This window comes from Ctenopharyngodon idella, chromosome 2 (genome assembly GCF_019924925.1).
Source record: "Ctenopharyngodon idella isolate HZGC_01 chromosome 2, HZGC01, whole genome shotgun sequence".
In the NCBI taxonomy this organism is placed as follows: domain Eukaryota; kingdom Metazoa; phylum Chordata; class Actinopteri; order Cypriniformes; family Xenocyprididae; genus Ctenopharyngodon; species Ctenopharyngodon idella.
In genome coordinates, this window is record NC_067221.1 from 6,438,807 (window position 1) to 6,463,033 (window position 24,227).

Below are 24,227 nucleotides of genomic sequence, written 5' to 3' on the forward strand. Positions count from 1 at the left end.
CACCGTAGCATTTTTACAGTCTTTTACCGTTAAAATCACGGTCATTTTTTACAGTGTACCTCCTTCTCCCTCCCCTTCATTTCTAGTCCTCTTTCTACTCTTTTCAAAGAAAATAAAATGAGAAGTAAGATTTTTATCACTTGCACTCAGATTTTGATCCATCCATCTCTCTCTCTCTCTCTCTCTGTCTTTTTCCCAGGTGTCTAAGGCTGCTGCAGACCTCATGAGTTACTGTGAGCAGCATGCCCGCAGCGACCCTCTGCTGGTGGGGGTTCCCACCTCAGAGAATCCTTTCAAAGACAAGAAGCCTTGCATCATTCTATAGCTACTCTGTCTAGCCCAGCTACCCCAGTCACACTTTAACCGACGCCCATCCCCAGTCAATGGGCAATTCAGTCCGACACTTCTTTTTACCTGGTATTCTCCAGAAAATAAACGCCACACTCTCTCGGTAAAAACAAAAAGGGGCGATATCTGTATACCTAGCGTCATGTAGCCCGGCGTTGAGTGAATCTATATGAATGAATCTGCACAGCGCGCCTGTTTACATTCATGCATATAGACGCACTTAACAGGAGGTGGCAGATTTGGAATTTCTAAACTGTTTCAAAAGATTACACAGAGACTGAGAGATCCTCCAGCATGTTTTTTCAGTGCAGCGGCTGACCTTGTTACCATAGGTGATGGAGGAGAGTAGAGGAAGACAGTCATGGTTATGCTGACTGACTAGCTGGCTAGCCCAGTCACGCTGTGGTAAACGGTTGTTCAGTATTAACCCTGCATTGTTACGTTGAATCTGCAAGCTAAAGGTTCATTTTAGATTTGTATGGCCAAAATTGAATCCAGGTATGCTTATCTTTATCAAAACCGCACATTTCATGTTCTACAAAAGGGATTCAAGACATTAACCAGAGTTGCCAATATTTTTACGTGTTTTTTTTTTTTCTTCCTCAGTCCGTTTGTGAGCTGTAGTTTTTCTTTTCATCGATTAAAACTCATTAGGATTAATTCTTTGTTTTTTTTCTAATGTTTATACTATCCTCAAACACTAAGTTATAAAGGAATGATTTTATATAATGCAGAAAATATATTTACCTAATACTATCCTTCCCAGCCCCCTCCTAAAGTGCAGTTCTATATAAAATTTAAGCCCTATTATTTGTGAAATAAAAAATATCAAATAATAATAATGAATATTTACTATCCTAACAGCAGAGGCTTGGACATGCCCCATAAAATTTAGTCGTTTTAAAGTCGAAGCCCCTGCAAAGGCCATTTTTGTTTTTCTCTGAAACCAAACTTGATTGTAAAATCCATACAGAAGGAAAAAAAAAAAATGTATAAACTTTCTTTTGGATATGTTCAGAGGTGTTAACTTTGAGAATAGCTGTTTGGATTTGTTTTTGTTTCAATTTCTTCTTTCTATGGAAACATGGAATCTGGTCATTGAGTATGAAACTGTACAGTGTTTGATAACTAAAGCGCATTCATATTTTTTTTTTTTTTTTTTTTTTTTTTTTTTTGTGGATGTTTTATCTTTTTGTAATCTTTGTGTAATATTTCCGTTTCTTCCATCATTCATATTTAACCATCGGAGTTTGTCCTCTTTAAGGTGAGGCAAAAGACACAAGCGAAGGATTTTGACGGACGGCTTCAGTGCTTGCACATGTGATAGTAAATGGGTTACCTGCTCCCTCTGAGGGAATGTGGAACAGATTGTTGACACAATGCCCACACAAGGTGCTTAAGGCGTTGTTCGAGGCACGTTACATGAGGTGGTCCTTGTTGTTAAGTCTATCTAAAGGGCAGTATGTTCAGTGTTATGCAACCGGCCGTCGGGTTTGGCTCGACCTAAACAGTCACATGCAAAAGATGAGTGGCAAGGTCAACCCACAACTCTGAATGTTCAATGTGCACTCACTGAGAGTCTTTTGGGCCACCAAAAGTGACCGTTTTGCATGTGACGATCCTGGAACAGTCACTCACAGTATTCAGATAAGTGCTAAAAACAGAATTCCCCCATTGTCCCGCTTCATATGCTGGAAAATAACAACATAGTGCAGAAAAAAGGGTCTCGTAGTGGGACAGAGAGGGTTTGTGCTGTTGAACTGTCATCAGCTCCTGTATTAGGAATGACTAAGGCGTGTGGAGGTCACGAGATGCTATGAGTCATCCAGCAAACAACAGAATCGCTCAGTGGACAGAGCTGCTCCGGTGACATCACTTCCTGTCAATCCTGAACAGAGCAGTGTAATGGCTTTTTACATTTCAAAATAACTTGGGTACTTCAGGAGAAAAAGCATCGTATTATATAATGAATGATTATAATTGAATCGCTTCAAGTGTTACATTAGACAGTCTCCATTGCTAGCCATGCTATTGCAAAAGAAGAGCCACTCTGAAGTCCGCATTTCAGGGCAAGTGCGAAGTACTCAAAGCTAGCACTACTTTTTTGACCAGCCACCAAACTCGCTGTACCACATTTGATGGTATTACACTGGAGCAAACACTGTGAAAGTCAGCTAAGCTAAGTTAGCTTGTTAGCATTGAGTTCTCCACCATCTTGACTCACAGTGTTGGGATACACTTTAGCGCTTACAACCTTAAGTAACACCCCGCACTTAGGTTTAATAAGACTCCGCGAAGAAAACGTCTTGCTACGTTGTGAGACCCGTTGTTAGCGAGCGCTAGGACACGCGAGCGTCGCGCGCAGCGAGAACACTTAAGGTGCTCAGAAGGCCGTGATACCTTAACCTCAATTCCTCGTTCCCAAACGTTGTTCGACTTCACACACCATCGAGCTCTTTCATGACCATGAGAGGTGAGATTTAGGCTTTGTGTGGGTAATATCTGTAGCCGAGTCCTTAGCCAGTAGATTTCAATCTCAGCCTGTCCCATTACTTTGTGTTTTTTCCTGTGTATGCATATGTATCTTTCTGCCTTGATTATGAAGAAATATATCTATTTTTTGTAATTGTTCTTCTCGGATGTGCCATAAATCATGTTTTCTTGCACAATGTTAATATTTTGTGGATATTGCTGTTTAAAAATGATGATATCGGAAAAAGTAGATGAAATAAAATAAAGACAAAATGTTACTCTGCATTGATGTGGATCTGTTTATTCCACATGCTTGACTGATTTGTTCTAAGCAAATGGTGTGGTAACAGTACAATTTATGAAAACAGATGCAAATTACATCATTTTTTAAATTATTAAATATGTTGTGCAAATATGTTTTGGGGTATTTTGCAGTCCCATTTGCATTAATTTCTGCAAGACCAAATGAATTTTCAGAAGTAATGATAGATTTGAGAAACCTGTTTGAAAACAATCTATCTAATCTGACATTTCCTTCCATCCATCCATCTATCCATCCATCCAATCTGACCATATCTATCTATCTATCTATCTATCTATCTACCTATCGTCTGAGTGCATGTTATCTACTCTTTATCTTTTTTTTTTAATTTATTGCTTTTACTGCTGTTTTCTGCATAATAAATAGATAATTATTGGACTACGGCAATAAGAACATAATGTTTACTAATAATATGAATACTTATAAGAATAATAATTTAGCTCAAATATTATAGTACTGTGCAAAAGTCACCATTAGATGTTGTTTTAGCAATGATAAATACTGATTTTTTTTTTCCCAACACTCTCTCACAACCAATTCGTACGTATTTTACGAAGTGGCTAATTCGTACAAACTCATTCGTATGAATTCATACGATTTGTCTAAACCCCAGTGACAGGTAGATTTAGGGGCGGGGTTAGAGGTAGGTCATTTTTACGAATTCATATGAATTTGGCAATAATACGATTTAACATAAAAGTACGAATTAGCCACCTCGTAAAATACATACAAGTTGCCGTGAGATTTTTGCTTAAAGAAATAATTTTGTTCAGATTTTTTTTTTTTTACTATTTGTGTACACCCTGGTGAAAAAAAAAAAGTATGCTAAGTATACTTGCAGCCAGACTAATTTTCAGTATACTTCAAGTGTGTTAATGATTAGTTAACTTGAAGTGTGCTATTTTGAAACAACTAATTTTGTACTTAGTATATTTTAGTTGTAATAAAGTTGTATTAAAGCATAACTTTAAGTATATTTAGTGTACATTTATGTAAATCGGAACAACTTCAAATATACTTAGTACACTTTAAGTATATGCCTGTGTAGGGATTATTTACATGCTCGATTAATGATATTAAAGTGTACTTTATTTGTGTTATAAGTATATTTTATTTGTGTTATCAAGTAATGTACTATGAATATATTATTTTACAGGTAATAGTATACTGTATGCTCAGTACCTTTGGCTTATTCCAAATACTAAAAATTACACTTTGTTGTCAATAACAATATACTTTGTTATTACTTAGCTATACTTTATACAATATATAGTGGTCAACATTTGAAGTGGATCAAAACCTTTCATCAAAGTTGTCCTAAAACCACCTTCTTAGGACAACTTTGATGAACTTTATTGATCCACTACTGTACTTTGGATTACATAATCTCACACAATACAGTATTATAATCATGCTAACATTTAACTACCGTTCAATGAATTACTTGGGAGACATTTTCCCAATGTTGAATGCATATGTTTTCAAGGCCATTAAAATAAATAAAATGTAACATCATCACTAATGAAGAGACATATTTCATCAACAAGTCCAATGGTTTTTATTTAAACTTTCTCATGATTTTAGCTAAACTTTTAGCTGCATTCATGTGCCATAAACCACCGCGCACAAACTAAGCATCGACAGTCAGAATAATTTAGCGATCGGAAATAACTGGTAGACAACAACTTACCTTCAAATAGCAGGACTTTTCTCCGATTCTTTCCGGGATCGCGTTGGCCATTTTATTCCTAGCGATGTATTGCGCTTTCAATGTTTATGCATCGTACTTCACCTGCAAGCCTCCTGTGAGTGAGCGAGGGGGATTCAGACGAGTGCCGTGGCGTTAGCAGCTCTGATTGGCTGAAGGCAGTGAGCAGCAAAATCTGATTGGTCACAGACCAAGTTGAAGAGACATTTGAATTCCAATAAACCATTTAACTCATATTTTCTTGCGTGCACTTGTGCTGCTGGTGTGTTGTTTAATAGCCTTTAGATTTGTGTGTACGATTGTAACATGATTCTTTTCTGCCAGTGTAAACTTATTAAACATATTTACACATATTTACAAATTGTAGGCTACACTGCATATATTTAATATATTTAAAAATGGGCTTTTAACACATCACTCATACATTTTAACACTTTCTGAAAGAAATATGCACAAGTAATGAAATGAATTCCAAGCATGAATAAGTAAACTTAAAAAATATACTCAAATTTAACTTTACAATTTCAGGATATTAAATAATGTATTTTTTAAATATACTTTCAGTGCATTGTTACAATTACTATTTTGAGCATACAGTTTAAAATATACCTAAAATATATTTTAAAGTAATGTTCAAATAAGTACGCTTTAAAAAAAATACACAAAATGTTCATTTTAAGTATGTTTGTCTAAAATATAGCCTACTTTTAGAAAATATACTGGGTTACAATGATTTTAAAGTATGTTAAAAGTTGTATTGCGAAAATATGATGCTAATATACTTTTTATATATTTAAAGATGGTACACTTTTTGTTAGTATATTTGCAATGTACTATTGAAATGCAATAAAGTATACTTTTTTTCACCAGGGCATGTTTCCTGTATTTTCTGTTTGTATCGTAAAAAAAGAGACTGAAAAATAATTATGGATAGGAAACATTGCTAAAGCAACAAAGATGGTGGTGGCTTGTGCACAGTACTGTATATCAACTATTTCTGTAACAATTAAAGCATGAATGGCTGTTATATAAAAAGTCAAATAATTCCATAGAAATATTACATTAATTCACTTACCAATGGCATACTAGATGACAATGTTGTGAACCAATATTGCAGTATCTGTGAAAAATACCGAAACAAAAAACCCTGCACATTTAAGATTTAAGGGCACATGCTTTGCAATGCTTTTTTATGTTATTCATGCTATGCACCTTTTAAAATAGATGAGATCTTATATAATACTGTTGACTTTTGGTTTTCATTTTAGACTTGCACAAATATTCCTACAAAATCTGCTGATCTCTGTTTTTGTGCTCTGATGTGCTAGGTCACCCTGTTCTACAGCACATCTATATTTATAAAAAAAGACCTGAAAGAGATAAAAGGTGCAAAAGTGAAATTGGAACAGTCAGTTACAATAAAGTGACTCAGCTGGTAGATGGTAAACAACCTGGAGCAGCATGTGAGTAAGAGTGTGAGTATCTTGTAGTATTCTGCCCTGACATGTGAGTATGGAGGGAGTGGAGTCTGAGCATGTGTCAAATACACATTGAGGTAGGGCCAAAACACCTCCCAGCTCAGCTGCTCTTTTCAGGAGAGGACAACAGAGCTCAGGGTGGTACATGAAACTGGGGATGTTACATAAGTGGAGTGCGTGTGTGCAGACATTGACAACCACAGGACAGAGAGAGAGCGAGAGGAAAAAGTGTGCTTGAGGTCAACTATGGGGACATTTGTCCTCTGTTTTGTTTTGGCATGCACTTACTCTTATAATCGGCTGCGGGTGACTAAACATCCATGCAAAAAATTCTGCAAAAAATACCTGATCTTTATGTACAAGCTTAAAGAGAAAACATGCAGCAGGGTGGGGCAGAAAATACAAGGGGGATTATGAAGGACAGGCAGTGTTTTTCTGGTGGAAAAATGACAGTGACCACCATCAGCTGTTGTTGTTTTGCACGCTGCAAAGGTGTTGGTTTTGCTAGGATTGAGTCTGTATCATTAACACGCAGTTGCAAAGCAGTAGTTAACGTCTTAAGGGCTTAAGACTGATCCGTGAGCATGTGCAAGTGTATGCATGCTTGCCTTTGTTTACTACGGCTAGTGCTGCAAACACTGGAAAAACTGCCTGTCGGACTGAGCAGCCAGAGCAAAACAAAATTTCAGCCAAGCAGAGGATTGTATAACTTTTTTTTTTTTTTTTTTGACAGTTCTTAATTTCTAAAACATGTTTTGTCTTGATTCAACTACAGAGATAAGAATCATAAGAAATATTTTAGAAGTGTTGAGATAAATATTTCATGATGTAGTCTAATTGCATTTTCATATTGAGGTACAATGAGATATTGCTAATCAGCCAATAGTTATTGTTATTTTATATAAAATTATATGTTTTTAATTATATTAATGCAATAACATTACATGTATTTATATATAAAAACTGTAAAATATTAACACAATTTAAAACACCTGTTTTCTGTTTGAATATATTGTAAAATGTAATTTATTTCTCTGATGCAATGCTGAATTTTCTTTCAGTCTTCAGTGTCACATGATCCTTCAGAAATCATTCTAATATGCTGATTTGCTGCTCAAGAAACATTTCTGATTATTAATCAATGTGCTGTTTAATATTTTTGAGGAAAATGTGATCAGTTCAATGTGTTCTTGCTGAATAAATTATTATTTTCTTTCTTTCAAAAGAAAAAAAAAAGGGAAATGACTCCAAAAATTTAAATGGTAGGCATATTTTTAATTTCATTATTGGATATATTGGTTGATATTGAATGTTACACTTATTTAAAGTTAATCTTTAAAAATATGTAGACTGTTCAATGTAATTTTTTATCTCAAAATGAATATATATTTTTCATACTATACATTATAATCTTAGATATTTTAATTTTTGATGTTTTGGGGTTTTAGAGTTTTTAGAAAGTTTGAGGTTTTAGTGTTTATTATTATTTTTTTTTTTTTTTTTTTTTTACAAAATAGTATACCTGCCATTAATATCAGCCATTTATCTGTTATCATCCATGACATGAAAATAATTCTTAGCTTATAAATATCGGACAGAATTTTAATGTCGGTGCTTCCCTATACAATGCAAATATACACTTTACAGAACAGCAAAACATGGGATCATGCAATGGGTAACAATAACAGCAGCATCAGTATTGCACAGACGTCCTGTCTCTGTCAGAGCAAATGTTCAGTAATGTTGCCTGGCAACATCACTCAAAAGGTTGCCATGTTTATCGACAGTATAAAGATTGATGATGATTCATACTTTCATTGCAACCAGCAGAGCGTACAGTAAGTGATACGCAGATATGTACAGCATGTCTAAATCATTCGGTCAGCATTCTGCATGATTTTATCGGTGGTGGTATTTTGAATGGCTTTACGTCAGCTGTACACAGAACGCGCTTTTATTATGCTATCAGATGATCAAAGCAGACGTTCCCAGAGCCTGTTGTCTGCCCGGCCTGCACAAACCTGATGTTGGAGGGGGTGGATGAGACAGGATGGGGGGGACAAAAAAAGAAAGACGGTTGCTTTCTGTCATGCCACATTCCACCTCCACCTACAGCTTCCTATGGAAGACGTGTTATGAATATTTTACATTGTAAGTTCTGACACTCCCCATAAAATAGTCTCGTGACAAAAATGCACTCCTGGCACCCGTCGCTGTCCTGCCCTGGCTCCTCAGGAAAGACTACTGTCCTCTACAGCCTTAACCAGTCATGCATTACTAAAGTCATTAGTAAAGGATGGGCATGGGTAGATGCTGGAAACAAAAAGCTTTGGAATTTAAATTTGCTTGCTGTCTCTCCACAAGTTAAGCTAGTTTTTTTATCACATTTCTTCTACAATAGGCCTTCCTCTATTTGGCATGCAGGCACATTCTCCACTACAAACTGATTTTCTCCTTAACACTAATCCTGTTCTCATAACTTTGGCAAAATAACATGTTTTACCTTGCCTTGACTGAAAGGCTGAGATTATAAATGTGCATCTGTGTGGAAAATTTTAATTAAGGACACTTACTCAAAGGTGCTGCATGTACATTTTTTGACTGTATTAAAGCATAAAAATACCATAATATGCTTGCAGATATTTAGGAAAAATCCTAAGTTCACATACTCTTTTTCTATGAAAAACAATGTTACAACCAGTTATTCTACTTTGAAATGTGCGTTCCATGTCGGAACTTCTGTTTTTGTTTTGGTCCGTTTGATCCCGCCCACTGCCAATTTACCCAATAGTATTTTGACACCCCGGGTTGCCAGTTGGCGGAAAACACAGCGTATTCTAGCCACAGAAGCCAGCAAACAAACTAGGTCAGAGGTCGCAGATTCTACCCGACCTAAAAAGCTTCGCCATCCATCTAAAAAGCTCTATGGCTCGATCGCCTTCCATTGTCACTTGCGCTTGCTCCTGTTGCGTGTCCTCAATCTGGCAACCTGCGTGAGTGTCGAGTCTGAGAAGGAGGAACTCTCTCCAATATTTTAAATTTGGACTGCAGTACCTATTTCAACCACTAGCTGTCAATATTACATATTGCACCTTTAAAGAGATAGATCAAATAAATGTGTTTTCATTATTTACCTATTATTACGTCCCCTCATGTTGTTCCAAATCTGTATGACATTCTTTCTTTTGTGCAACACAAAAGAAGATAGTTTAATAAATATACAAAGTTCTAGATGGCACAGGCTGGTCCTTAACTCAGTCTGCTTGCAATCACATCATTCTCTATAAGGCACAGCTGATTGGCCCCTGCTGTATCAGTAGCCAATGAGCTCGCTGCTCAACCTTTAAATACTTGATCAGCATTTGCTGTAGCAGTTACAGAGTGCTTTCAGAAACCCTCCACCTTGCCCAGCTCCTCCTGTATAGATCTGCTACGGATAATTCACGTATGATATATTGTACAGCAGCAGCATATCTTACTTGCTCAAAGCAGCATGTTGTGTATGTATTGGCAGTAGCAAGTCCCGTACTTGCTCTGCACCAGCAACAGCAATAACAGCAACAGCAGCAGCAGTAGTAATAACAGCAGCGGCAGTAACAGCAGCAGCAGTAATAGCAGCAGAAATAACAGCAGCAGCAGTAATAGCAGCAGTGGCAGTAATAACAGCAGCAGCATAAATAACAGCAGCAGTAACAGCAGCCACAATAACAGCAGCAGCAGCAATAAGAGCAGCAGCAGCAATAACAGCAGTAGCAATAGCAGCAGCAGCAGTAATAACAGCAGCGGCAGCAGCAATAACAGCAGCAGCAGTAATAACAGTAGCAATAACAGCAGCAGTAATAGCAGCAGTAGCAATAAGAGCAACAGCAGCAGCAATAACAGCAGCAGCAGCAGCATGCAGCAGCAGTAATAACAGCAGCAGTAGCAATAACAGCAACAGAATGCAGCAGCAATAACAGCAGCAGCAGCAATAACAACAGCAGCAGCAATAACTAACAGCAGCAGCAGTAATAACAGCAGAAGTAGCAATAACAGCAGCAGCAGTAATTGCAGCAGCAGCAGCAGTAATAACAGCAGCAGTATCAATAACAGCAGCAGCAGTAATACCAGCAGTAGTAACAGCAGCAGCGGCAGTAATAACAGCAGCAGTAATAGCAGCAGCAGCAGCAGTAATAACAGCAGTGGCAGCAATAAGAGCAGCAGCAGTAATAACAGCAGCAGCAGTAATAACAGCAGCAATAGCAATAACAGCAGCAGCAGAAATAGCAGCAGCAGTAATAACAGCAGCAGCAGCAGAAATAGCAGCAGCAGTAATAACAGCAGCAGCGGCACTAATAACAGCAGCGGTAGCAATAACAGCAGCGGCAGCAATAACAGCAGCAGCAGTAATGGCAGCAGCAGCAGTAACAGCAGCAGCAGCAGAAATAGCAGCAGTAGTAATAACAGGAGCAGCAATAACAGCAGCAGCAGCAGAAATAGCAGCAGCAGTGATAACAGCAGCACCATTGTGTCTCCTGCTTGACACATCGCATTTTAGGAGAAACATCTGAGGCGAAGTTGATCGATGACGTTGAAGAACACAATTATATCTGCTGAGTTATGAAAGAGCAATAAAATATTTCACTGGGTCAAGTTATAGGTGCCATTATGATAATCAAAGCAAACAATAAATTATTAGTATAATCCTAGTATTATTAGCAGACTTTGCTAACACATTCAGTCGCTGCACATGGAAGGTTATATAAATGATCTATAAGTCTTCACATTGCTGATCAGGTGGGCTTCAGATAATGAGCACTCGTTCCCCTGCTGACACTGAGTGACATGAGCGTTTTTTACACTGGAATCCATCTGCCCTCAATGGGCACTTTCATAATCACTGCAATAATTAAATATGCTTTAAAAAGGAAGCACATTCACTCCAATAAGCCTGGTCTAAAAGGAACTGCCTTAGATGGCAGTTGTTCTGAAGCTCATGTCAGATTTATAGCATGTTTCAGAAAGGTTCAGAGATAAAGTATGTCCATCATCCTGAGCACAGTCAATTATTTACATAGACAATGAAATACCAGGAAGTTTCTGTTATAACTGACACCCATATATGGGTAACAGTTAGCAATTATGCTTCAGCAAAACATGTAACGGCATGTGTCTAGAAACTGAGTTTGTCAACCGCATCAATGGCATGTACAAGGAATTATAAGAATGTACAAGATGAAATACCGGAAAATGTCTTATCCTGATATTTCATTACTGACATATGATAGTACAAACTGTCTGTACGGCAAGGCATAGTTCATAGTTTCACCCAAAAATGAAAATTCTTCCATCATTCACATCATTCCAAACCTGTGACTTTCTTTTCTCTGTAAAACACAAAAGAAGTTATTTTGACGTTTTTGTCCATACAACACTGGACCCCATTGAACTGCAGCTTTTACACTGCGCTTTGGAAATCTTCTTAAGCCCAATCAAAGTGACCATGAGGGTGTGTATGGTCACTTTGATTGTATCAAGTCACTATAAGTTGACAACAAGTACAGCAAGTCATTCTAAATGCAATAATTGACTGCAGTTTTGCTAACATTATCATTGCAGAAGAAAAAGAGGCAGATCTGACACACCTCAGGAAAAGAGACAAATAACAAGACAGTTATCAAGGCTTTGGAAGCCAGGATTGATTTAAATATAGACATCTAAACTCATCATTGACTCATTAGCATGGTCAAAGTTGTCTAATGCATGACAGGAATGCTGAACACGTTGCACAAACTTCTGGAGGCAATCAGACTTGTACAATTGCATATCAAGCAGTTACTTGTTCAGGGTGTAGTCAGTACTGTATACCGGCCTCCTGCAGTGACCTTTGGAATGTGGAATGTAAGGAATGCAATCCGTGTGTTACTGACAGCGTGATGTGGAATTCTGACCTCATGTTTTCCCTCTTTCTTTAAAATTAACTGCCACTTCAGAGTATTTACCACAGCAGTGCATTTTGTCTTTGATGTACATGTCTTTGAAGGTCTTAAGCATAATTAGATCTAGTTTTTGGGTTTAGTTTGATGCATTTTTAGCTACCAAGATGAATTTAACTTGTATCTGTGCAGCCAGTAACTCTATAATGAAGCTTCTATGTCTGCGGTGGAGCCTTTGACCCCCGAGCCGAGACAGATTTCGTCACACCCCCCCCCCCAGCCGGCTGTATTCAGTCCAGGATTAACCTCTCATACAAAAAAATTGAGAAGAGCCACTTCCCTCTTTCTGTGCATTGTCACCGTTTATCTAGAACCTTTTCAGCTCAGCATGCAAAGCCCACTTCCTGTTAGCTCTACGAATGACGTGTTATTAGCGATGAGTTTCTGGAAAAAGTGCGACTGGCTTGTATTGCAGAGTGTACATTTGGAGAATCCCTGGGCTTGCAGTGAAGTTGCATTATGACTGTAAGTTGCGAGGTGGAGCCTCCATGGATCGGATTTGTTTGTTCAGCACATCCCACAGATGCTCCATTGGATTGAGATCTGGTGAATTTGGAGGCCAAGTCAACACCTCAAACTCGTTGTTGTGCTCCTCAAACCATTCCTGAACCATTTTTGCTTTGTGGCAGGGCGCATTATCCTGCTGAAAGAGACCACAGCCACCAGGGAATACCGTTTCCATGAAAGGGTGTACATGGTCTGCAACAATGCTTAGATAGGTGGTACGTGTGAAAATAACATCCACATGGATGGCAGGACCCAAGGTTTCCCAGCAGAACATTGCCCAAAAGATCACACTGCCTCCACCAGCTTGCCTTCTTCCCATAGTGCATCCTGGTGCCATGTGTTCCCAAGGTAAGCGATGCACACACACCCGGTCATCCACGTGATGTAAAAGAAAACGTGATTCATCAGACCAGGCCACCTTCTTCCATTGCTCCGTGGTCCAGTTCTGATGCTCACGTGTCCACTGTTGGTGCTTTCGGCGGTGGACAGGGGTCAGCATGGGCACCCTGACTGGTCTGTGTCTATGCAGCCCCATACGCAACAAACTGAGATGCACTGTGTATTCTGACACCTTTCTATCAAAACCAGCGTTACCTTCTTTTTGAGCTACAGTAGCTCGTCTGTTGGATCGGACCACACGGGCCAGCCTTCGCTCCCCACGTGCATCAATGAGCTTTGGCCGCCCATGACCCTGTCGTCGGTTCACCACTGTTCCTTCCTTGGACCACTTTTGATAGATACTGACCACTGCAGACCGGGAACACCCCACAAGAGCTGCAGTTCTGGAGATGCTCTGACCCAGTCGTCTAGCCATCACAATTTGGCCGCTCAAATCCTTACACTTGCCCATTTTTCCTGCTTCTAACACATCAACTTTGAGGACAAAATGTTCACTTGCTGCCTAATATATCCCACCCACGAACAGATGCCGTGATGAAGAGATAATCAGTGTTATTCACTTCACCTCTCTGTGGTCATAATGTTATGCCTGATTGGTGTATAAATATATATATATAATTAATAATGTATTTTTTTATTTAAATATTGAATGTGTGCATATGCAAAATATATACAAAAAAAAAAAATCCTTACAAAAATAGCTCTGAGGTGTAAACGTTAAAAAACTGCAATCACAGAAAAAGTCCTAATGCGAGGAGTGGCTAATTACTCAGATTGTTTATTCTGTAATGACATTGTCAAAAAGTGTCTACGTAGCTCAGACAAAGAGAAAACAACTGTGTAATTTGGTTGTCTCTTTAGCTGTAATCCTATTTTCTGCTTGTTTTTGCCATTTTGAGAAGAGTGAGATCTCTGTACTGGAGAACAACCAATCTCTAGTCACATAATATAACACTTGGCACTTTAACTCAAGCTTTCCAAGATATTTTTCATACTTCTTCATCTCCTGGCATCTTCAAAGAGAACACGGTATGTTGCAAGATAGCAAGATAGAGACAAAAGGCATTCTTATATCCTGTATCAGTGTCTGATCTACAAATGCTCTAGACAGACACACTCACACCAAAAGAACAGACAGTACACACTACAATTATTATTACTAGCCTGTTTGCCTAATTTGTCTCTTGAGTGTAAAAACTACCTGCATAGCCAGACAGTTAGCTGGAGCCTGCCAGACTTAGACAGTTAGCTGGGGCCGCTGAAGGTTTGTTAAGCCACTGTGATGACTGCGCGATCAGGGCTGTAACCGTTGCGGATCATGCAGTCTCCCAGACACCGATACACACAGACGCCTGGCTGCGAGCCAGCTAGTCAGGGAGGTTCAGACGGCCTGCTGTGAACATTGTAAATATGCTTTTCAACACATTCCCAGCTTGGTGAAAAGAAGATTTAGCTGTTACTCACATAGCGACAGTGGAACACAGTTGATTTTTAGAATTGGGTCACTGTGATTATTGAACAGTCTGTTCTCTGAACGGGTCGTTGCATAAAAGATGCTTTGCTGGAACAGTATTTAGTGTCTCTATCTTGGAAATGCATGTTTGTACCTGCATCAAACAATCTGTAAACACTGTAAACATGATTCTACTCTGCCATTCAATAGCATTCGTGGAATAGTACGGTACAAGATGTGTTTGTTTGCATCTGTCAATCTGTTTGTTTACTGTTATTGGACTCTTTATTATTTTATAAAATACTGACCCTTGCACTTCCAGTTAGTTTAGAGATGATTCAGAGAACTCAACTGCAGGAAGTGGAAGTTAAGCCACCCTCTTGTTTGTCTCCCCTGAGCAAGCACTGTTGAAATGACCTGCTCATTCAGACTTTTTGGAGAGACTCACTGAATAAGATGACCTTTGATGACCTAAAGTGATCAGGTGGCCTTTGACCTCGGTGCTTAAAGAAGACAAGGAAGAGAAAAAATTGTTTTGCTAACAGCTAAATAAGCAGCTGTAAATGTGTTTCCTGTTGTTTATATATATATATATCATTAAGTTACAGTTAACTAATTAACAGGTTTTTATTGTAACATTTTTACATTGTTTTGTACATATTACAGACAAGTAATATTGATTTAGCTCAAATGTTAGCTCAAATTTAAAGTTATACTCATGAATATTGGAATAACATGTTTTTAGACTCAGAAGCACAATTTTTATCTAAGTTATGATCCTGATGTAATCATATACTCTAAAAAAAAATGCTGGGTTAAAAACAACCCAAGTTGGGTTGAAAATGGACAAACCCAGTGATTGGTTTGTTTTAACCCAGCGGTTGGGTTAAATGTTTGCCCAACTGGGTAGTTTTATTTAACTCAAATATTGTTTAAAAAATACTGTATTGCTTGCGTAAAATGAACCCAAAATATGTCGGAAATTAACATTTATTAATATGTTTAATAATTGTTTACCGGGCGGCACAGTGGAACGCTAACACGCTAATAAGTTTAATGAATAATAATGAAACAATAAACATTTATTAAATTACTTATTAATACATTTTCACCTTTTGATTATTATTGTTGCTTCTAGTAATCATGTGTCTGATTTTTAATTTCCAACCTATTTTGGGTTCATTTTAAGCCAGCCATATAGTCAAACATTTAACCCAACCGCTGGGTTTGACCATTTTCAACCCAACTTGGGTTGTTTTTAACCCAGCATTTTTTATAGTGTACACTAGAGGTGTTGCATTTTAGATCTGATTGAAAGTGACAGTTGAAATCTTTAATTATTGTCTATAATTAAAACTTTTGTTCATTGTAGGCCATGTGTTTTGAGTAGCTCTTAAAACTCCTTCTTTCTGCCACTGTGGTTCTGACCCCGAGCCCTGCAGAAATATTAGGTTTGGCATTAGCGGTCGTCTCTCTCCGCCACTGCTGATTGCCCCAGACTGATTGATTTCTGCTGAGGAAACAGGAGCCTAATAATTGCTTTCACATATGAGCATGATACGTGGCTTTAGAAATGTTTGCTTGATTGATTCGTTTCGGGTAACACTGAAGTTAGATCCGCTTATCAGTGGAAGTGACAATACAACTTCAAATGAAAAACCAGTTGGTTTGATCAGGTCCTGCATTTGGAGAATGCAAACAGCCATTTTCACAAAATGAAGATTAGGAGCACGTGACACTGTTTAAAGCTGATAAACGTTCCCTGTGTCTTTGTGAAGTGGACATGCTTTCTTTAAGTTTTGTAGTCAGGGCTTTGTGTGTGGCATTGTCTTTGTGCAATGTGTGCTGTCAGATTACAGACTCAGAGCTGCTGGGCGCGTGCCTGACTTCCCACTGGCTCCGGTGCACTTAACTTCTGCTAATCAATCAGTCACAGGAGGGAGTCCATGTGTTCCCAACTTCAGTTTAACGTGACTAATGAATGAATCTCTGTTACCAACGGTAACCCTCAGTCAGACAGATATGGTGTTTCCTGAGTGTGAGACTGTAGAGGAAGTGGAGAAACCACTGAGTGCTCTTATCAAGGTATGGTCTGCACTCACCGGCATCACAGAAAAGTCATAAAATATAGTCTGTATACACACAACACAAACAATAATTAACCTAGCAAATTATACACAATGATGGAAAATGTCTTTAAAGTAGGCTCAAATCGACAAGTTATGACAATACACCTTTTGTCATCAATATGATTTTTGGTGAACAAATATAGTAATTTGTATTGATATTGAACTGGTGCCCTTCAGTCACAAAAATCCATGTTTGTGTTGCTATTCTTGCTGGTTCTTCCGTATTTGCAGACCATTATTCTCCAGTGTCGTAAAAGGAAACATGCTGTGGTGACAACAGGAAATGTGGGCTGTAAAGCTGTGTATGACATGCTCATGAGTTTATGTACCATAGGACAGGCCCAGCATTTGACAACAAGGTCCCATTGCGTCAAGGAGAACGGTGGGTGGGTGCAGCATTAGGATTTCATGGTTAATGATATGTGATGCAAGAATTAATCAAAAAGTATGCACATCCAACGGGCGAAAAGCAATAAAATGATATGCGATGCACGTACGATTGATTCAACGGTTTATTGTGGTCTTTACCTGTATTTTCTAAAATAAGTGTGTCTGAACTTCTATAGGTTTGTTTGTGCCCTCTGTCTATGCTACTAGCTGTGCTTCAGGACACTTATTTAGGTTAAAACATTATATAAATATACATTAAAATGAAATATGAAGAATAAACACAAATTGTACAAATGCATAAATGTTCAGTTCTGCTAAACAGACTTTGGCATTCAGTCAGAGCCTGTTTAAACCACTCACAGACATGAAAGGTGACCTATTATGCCCCTATTTACAAGATGTAACTCATACAAGAGTGTGTATGTGAAGTTTTAGCTCAAAACACCCTGCAGATCCTTATAACATGTTAAAATTGCCACTTTTTGGGGGTGAACAAGAACGCGCCGTTTTTGTGTGTCCCTTTAAATGCAAATGAGCTGGTGCTCCTGGCCCCCTTTCAAGAAGAAGGCGGAGCTTCAAGAGCTCATGCTCCAGGATACCGACAACAACAAAACAGGACACTCTCATGCACTAAAATGTCAGAAACTGTCAGTAACAGTGTTCAGTTCAAACAGTAGTCGGACAATGATGCCTACAGAGCCAATACATGCTGCATGGAGATAGAACAGGTATAGTTATTTTAATTACTGATATGAATTATGTTGTCATCTTGCTTTTATATACTATTAGTACAAGCCTGTTGTAGCTGACCCCGTCTGAATGATGGCCAAAACTTTACTGATGAGTTTTATAAAGTTTATTGTGCTTCACAAAAAAGGTGAATCGTCCGTTTTCACTCCAGAAAATCATTGTAAGAGCTGAATAAAACACAGTACTAGAAGTTAAAGTCTTATCCATAAACTCTCTCTCCCTTGCATTATCATCAACATACACAGCAAATTACACAAAAACACTCATTACAACTAACAGTAAACAAATATATACAGGCCTTTTTAGGGGGTGCTTAATAAACTGGTAAACTTTATATCCGTAAAACATTATTGCCGTAGCCAGTAGCCTTTCGCTCCAGAGACTATAAGCTGGAACACGAGCAGTTTATTGATCCTTCCTTGAGTAACAACTTTTTTAGCAAAACCTGTGTTTTGTATTATCGCTTTGTACAAAGCAGTCTGGTGTAAAATGATTTGCGCAGACATAAACAAATTTAGGGATTCCCTTTAAAAATAAAAATAATCCACTGCGTCTTCAGCCGCTCTGATGTCGGGAGTACATGAAGACTGTTATGTTCACCCTTACATCCAGCAACAAAACACCTGAGTTGCTTACGAGACCGCCTGGAGAAAATGGTGGACAGTGTACAACTCGCTCAGGGTGGGGTCTATACTAATACGGTCCATCAGCGGTCATGGACGGGGCCTGTCCTAACTGACGTCACTTTGTACAGAATCTGCGAACGGCTTGTTCTGAGACACTGCTTATTATTTATGGGGATTAAAAAAAAAGGAGTGGGTGGATTTTTATCATTATAGGGTGGTTGTGTTCACACACTGCCAACACACATTTATGTTTAAACACCTAATAGGTCCCTTTATTTACTAACAGCTTGCGCCAAAAAAAACTACTGTCAGGATTTACTAAAGACACGCAGTGAAAAATTAGTGCTGAAAGGCATAGACACAATTATTTTTGCGGCTGACCTTATTGCATATGCATTTGTAGGAGTTTCCCTTTCAGATGCAAAATTTATGGGAGGAGAGTATTTAAATTAATCATGCAAGGTGATTTACTAATGTTTCAGCTAGTCAATTTACTGGTATTTGCGCCATTATTTACTGCCCCAAAAAAACATGTTTTAAACCAGACGCTAATTTGCGCTGCTCTTGGTAGATTGCGTTGGTCATAATGATCCGACTATGTCTGCATTCTTCAATTTGTTGTCAGTAGATCACATGCCTCTTTCTACTCCCATCTGCTTTTTTGGGAATTGTGTGCCCACGCTAATTTGCCCTGTTTAGTAAATCTGGCCCTTAATGTCTTGTGAGTCTTAAAAGTCATGTGACTACTCTGTTTGCTGCTGCACAACAGTGGACTTCATAAAGGACGGAGTGATGAGAGGGTCTTATTTTTCTCGGCCTCTGACCTTGGCTCAGCAGAACACATGAACTCATTAGTGTGTCAGACAGAGAGGGGTGACCCAGCTGCACATGACTCTCGTTCTGACTTCACACTATTTCAACAACATGGTCATCCATGACCCCAGTTAGACATGCATAGCACATTTGAACCTGTTATGTTTTATACCGATTTGTGAGATTATTTACAATTTTTGGGAGTAACATCTGAATGGTTGCATCCAATATTTATTGTTATTTAAAAATAAACATTTTAAACAAGGTTTTAAATGTTTAATAAGTATTGGATAGAACCATTCAGGCATGTGAGGGGTGTTAATTTATTGCTCAAAAATATTAAAAATATTTATTGAAATAATGTCAATAAATGTTTCATTTTCAAGCTACAGCAGTATGTGGGATTTTATTGTTTATATTTTCTTAGCAACAGTACGGAGCCCCGCGCATGACATCCAGGGGGAAAAAACATTGTGACCACGAATTAAGAATTCATTCCCACGTTTAGATAAATAGTGGACATGTACTAATTCTGTCCCTTGTTTTAGTTAAATCATGGCCACGAATGAACTAAATTTAAACAAGGGAATAAATTAGTACACGGCCAAAAATAAATAAATTTTATTTTTGGCCGTGTAGTCAATAATTTTTGATCACCAAAATCACATATTTAAACTTTTTTTGTTTTCTGTGAAAAAATTTCTTCATGCCTTAAAATAGCTTGAATGTAACTCTACACCCTTGCTTCATTTTGTACACCGCGTTCCAAATTATTACGCAAGTGACATATCAGTAAGATTTCAGTAGAATAAACATTCAGATTTTAGTTTTTCTAAGAAAATGGTTGTTTGTTTATTTATCCATATCTTTTTAGATAACTGGTATCAATCTCAGACAAAATAATTTGCCAGGTCTGTAGAAACCCTACTTAGAGGTTGTTCCACATTATTAAGCAAGTCACAGTTCTCATGCGATATGGGGAGGAAGAAAGATCTTTCTGAAGATGAAAAGCATGAAATGGTGCAATGTTGTGCAAAAGGCATGAAAACAACTAATTTTGTGTGAAAACTGAATGGAGATTATTGAATTATCATAAGATTTGTGAGTGATTTAGAGCACAGCAGAACTCGGTCAGATAAAGGTTTATTAATGAAAGTTCCTGTCAAAAAAATGAATTGTATTAAAAGGGCAGCTATAAAAAAAAAGCCAGTGTTGAGCAGCAAACGGGTATTTGAAGCTGCTGGTGTCTCTGGAGTCTTGAGAAGCTCTCCATGCAGGCTGGCAGTTGTGCGTAAAGATGCATTTTAGCCACCACTAACCAAACCTCACAAAGAGAAACATTTACAGTGGGTGTAGAAATACATGAAGACTCATTTTTAAATAGTTTTATTCACTGACTAATGCTGTACTACAATGGATGGTCTAAATGGATGGATTTCTGGATGGTTGGTGAATGGCCACCACGTTCCAACAAGACTGCGACGTGAGCAGGGAGCTGGCAGGTGATGATTTGGGCTGGAATATTGGGAAGTGAGATGGAAGGTCCCTTTAGGGTCTCTGAGGGTGTCAAAATTACTTTTGCAAGATATGTGGAGTTCATAACTGGCCATTTTCAGCTATGGTATAAAAAGGAGGATAGTGCCTTCTGAAATACAATGCACTATGCACTATCCCATGCTGCAAACAAACACCACAGCAATAAAACTGTTTGAAAATTTATTTCTACACCCACTGTAAATGTTTCTCTTTGTGAGGTTTGGTTAGTGGTGGCTAAAATGCATCTTTACGCACAACTGCCAGCCTGCATGGAGAGCTTCTCTGAGACTCCAGAGACACCAGCAGCTTCAAATACCTGTTTGCTGCTTAACACTGGCTTTTTTTATAGCTGCCCTTTTAATGCAATTCATTTTTTTGACAGGAACTTTCATTAATAAGCCTTTATCTGACCGAGTTCTGCTGTGCTCTAAATCACTCACAAATCTTATGATAATTCAATAATCTCCATTCAGTTTTCACACAATATTAGTTGTACCATTGCGCCATTTCATGATTTTCATCTTCAGTAAGATCTTTCTTCCTCTTCATATTGCATGAGAACTGTGACTTGCTTAATAATGTGGAACAACCTCTAAGTAAGGTTTCCATAGACCTGGCAAATTATTTTGTCTGAGATTGATACAGGTTATCTAAAAAGACATGGATAAATAAACAAACAAACATTTTCTTAGAAAAACTAAAATCTGAATGTTTATTGTACTGAAATCTTACTGATATGTCACTTGCGTAATAATTTGGAACGTGGTGTATACGTGGATTCATGAATATGCAAATTAGCCCCGCCTCCACTCACTCGCACCAGCTCTGAGATCCACTCTGTCAACTTTACTGTAGTAAACGCTGCACAAAGATATCGCTCTTTACAACATCGGACACATAACAGTAATTAAAATAATTAGCCTTTTGCTTGACTACGTTATCAAACATCTAATAATGTGTTGCTAATGTTACACCAACCATGTTCCCGTTTGCCGTCTCAGTCTGCCTTCTGAAAATCAGCATCCTTAGAAATGCTTTGAACAACGCCATAGTCCATCATAAAATCGTAATATACACAATTCACCTGCTATATTGCTAAATGTACCCGATTTTTCATATCGACAACAGAAAAATATCCCGGGATAAGCTTCTCTTGAGACTCCCCTGCTTCAGAGCGGTAAGAGTTAATGATATGCTAAAGCCCGCCCACACGTTGACCTGATAGTTTGTGACATAAGAAACACCAGCGATTTCAAATCGCGTCTTTAGATCACTGCAGTTTTAAGGAGAAAATACGTGTTGAATGATGAATTTGCACATGGTTTGTCTGAAAGCATATTAAAAACACCACATAGACATTAAAAACTTGATTTTCACCACTGGGGGACTTTTTAACTAAAATGAGTCACAGTATTATTACATGGTCATGATTAAGTAAAACGAGGGAACTAAAACGTGAATTAAGTAGTGCGAATTAATTCTTAATTCTATAAATAATAATCTATTTGATCCTTCACCGTACAACAGTGGCTTTATGGTGGATAAGATAAACCATGCATATTTCTGAAGCTCAACCAATGTTTTCTGTTAGAATAAATATGGAAAAGGACTGTTGAGTAGCCTGTGATTTTCTTCATTTAATGATCTTAAAATAGATCACCCCATGAATATGCACACTGCAGACATCATAATTCTACTGTGCCGTGTTTATATTCAGACTATAGTGTTTATGTCTGATGTAAAAACCCCAGCATGCTCCACTTTTTGCTTTTCAGTGAACATTTGAGTCAGTGACATGCTCAAATATAGCTCCCTCTAGTCTAAGAATAGAACATGCAGTCAGTCTATTCATGGCAGAGGCTGTTACCTCAGTATAGCGAGTATCGTTGTTAAAGTGCTGTGCCATTGCTGCCATGGAAATAAGAGCCTTCTGTTCCTGTTTTTCTTCTATTTTCTCTCTCTGGCTTGACGTCACCGCAGTCCTGAAGTGCGCAGCTCAGCCCAGCAGCCGCCCAGGGTACGCACCATGCTTTAGTCATGTCTGTCTGCAGAGGAGCCCATCAACGTCGGCTTTGTGCACGGACCATGGCCTCTGGGCAGAAATCACTGTTTTCTCTCAGGCTTTTACAATGAAGACACAAATATATCTGTCAGTTGCTAACTGATCCACCCCACTTAAACAATGGCCCCTGTTGATGACTTCATAAAGTGGGTGATTATTGCTCACTAACTTTCTTCTCATCACCGTTCTTGAATTGTGCTATTGTTTTTTTTTTTTTAACCTCTCGTTCAGTTAGTGAACTTTTTTTTTTCTTTCGGCACAAGGGAACTGTAAACACTGCCACATGTAAGAACAGGGCTCCCTGTGAAAATACAGACATGCCATTCAACACTTCTGTACTGCATGTTACGTTCTCAAGGAAAGGTTGATACTCCGCCTGTGCAGATGTGGATGTCTCTGAGTCATCAATTATTCACTTCATATTACTAAAGTTGTAGCGGAATCATCCCCAGATGTCTTTAAAGGAATATGGTGTGAGTCAGCGGAGTAGTCAGAGCACACCGAAGTCATAGCGTGGAAGATGTGGAGTCCATCACGTGCAGTAAGGGTCCGTTTAGCTGTCTGCAAAGTTAATGGGAAAATCACAGGGTGTGTGATCTCACATCTCTCCTGCATGTTTACTGTGGCCTGCAGGCAGCATGACCTTTCACAGTCACCAAAGAAAAGGTCAGAGTGATCAAGCTATTTTTCGGTCTTCTGAAAAACAGCACGTGTCTGTGACTAATAAGATGTTTATGCATGTTTTCATGTCCAGTCTATAATGGCATCAATTGTTCTTTTTGAAAGATATTACTATTCGACTTTGTGTTGTTGTTTTTTTGGCAGTGAAAAAGAATAGCTAAGCAGTATATGATCTTGTTGTGATTTATCTGGCTGTAGTTTCTCCTTCATCCTCTTGAGCAGGAAGATATTAAAAAGCAAGTCAGCAGAGCCGTGTTCTCATGTATATTTTTTTACCTCAAACAAAGCCCTGTGTTTGAGAAACAGATAAGGAACCTCTTACTTCTGTACACATAGTGCTGTGTCTAGGCTGCATGATTCATGATACAAGTGGGGGAAAAAACAGGTGTCAATATGTGAACAGCAATCTCCTTGGGAATGACGTTTCTTTACCATTAATCATAAGTGTCTGTTGTCCCACAGAACAATTTAAGTCCATCTCTTCCTTATTGTGAGCTTAAAATAACACCTGAAATGATACTTGGCTATTCCAACAAGGAAGCAAGAGTATTTTTAACTAATTTGTCTTTATGACCAGC

General features: G+C 38.3%; 1 protein-coding gene across 1 annotated transcript in view; it reads left to right on the forward strand.

Moving 5' to 3' along the window:
* The window catches only part of gng7 (guanine nucleotide binding protein (G protein), gamma 7), a 37,404-nt gene extending 34,301 nt beyond the window's left edge, over positions 1 to 3,103 (forward strand). The window contains exon 4 of the mRNA XM_051866503.1: positions 200 to 3,103. Coding sequence (XP_051722463.1) covers positions 200 to 325 — 126 coding nt within the window. The 3' untranslated portion in view covers positions 326 to 3,103. The remainder of the gene's footprint in view (positions 1 to 199) is intronic.
* The last annotated feature ends 21,124 nt before the right edge of the window (positions 3,104 to 24,227 follow it).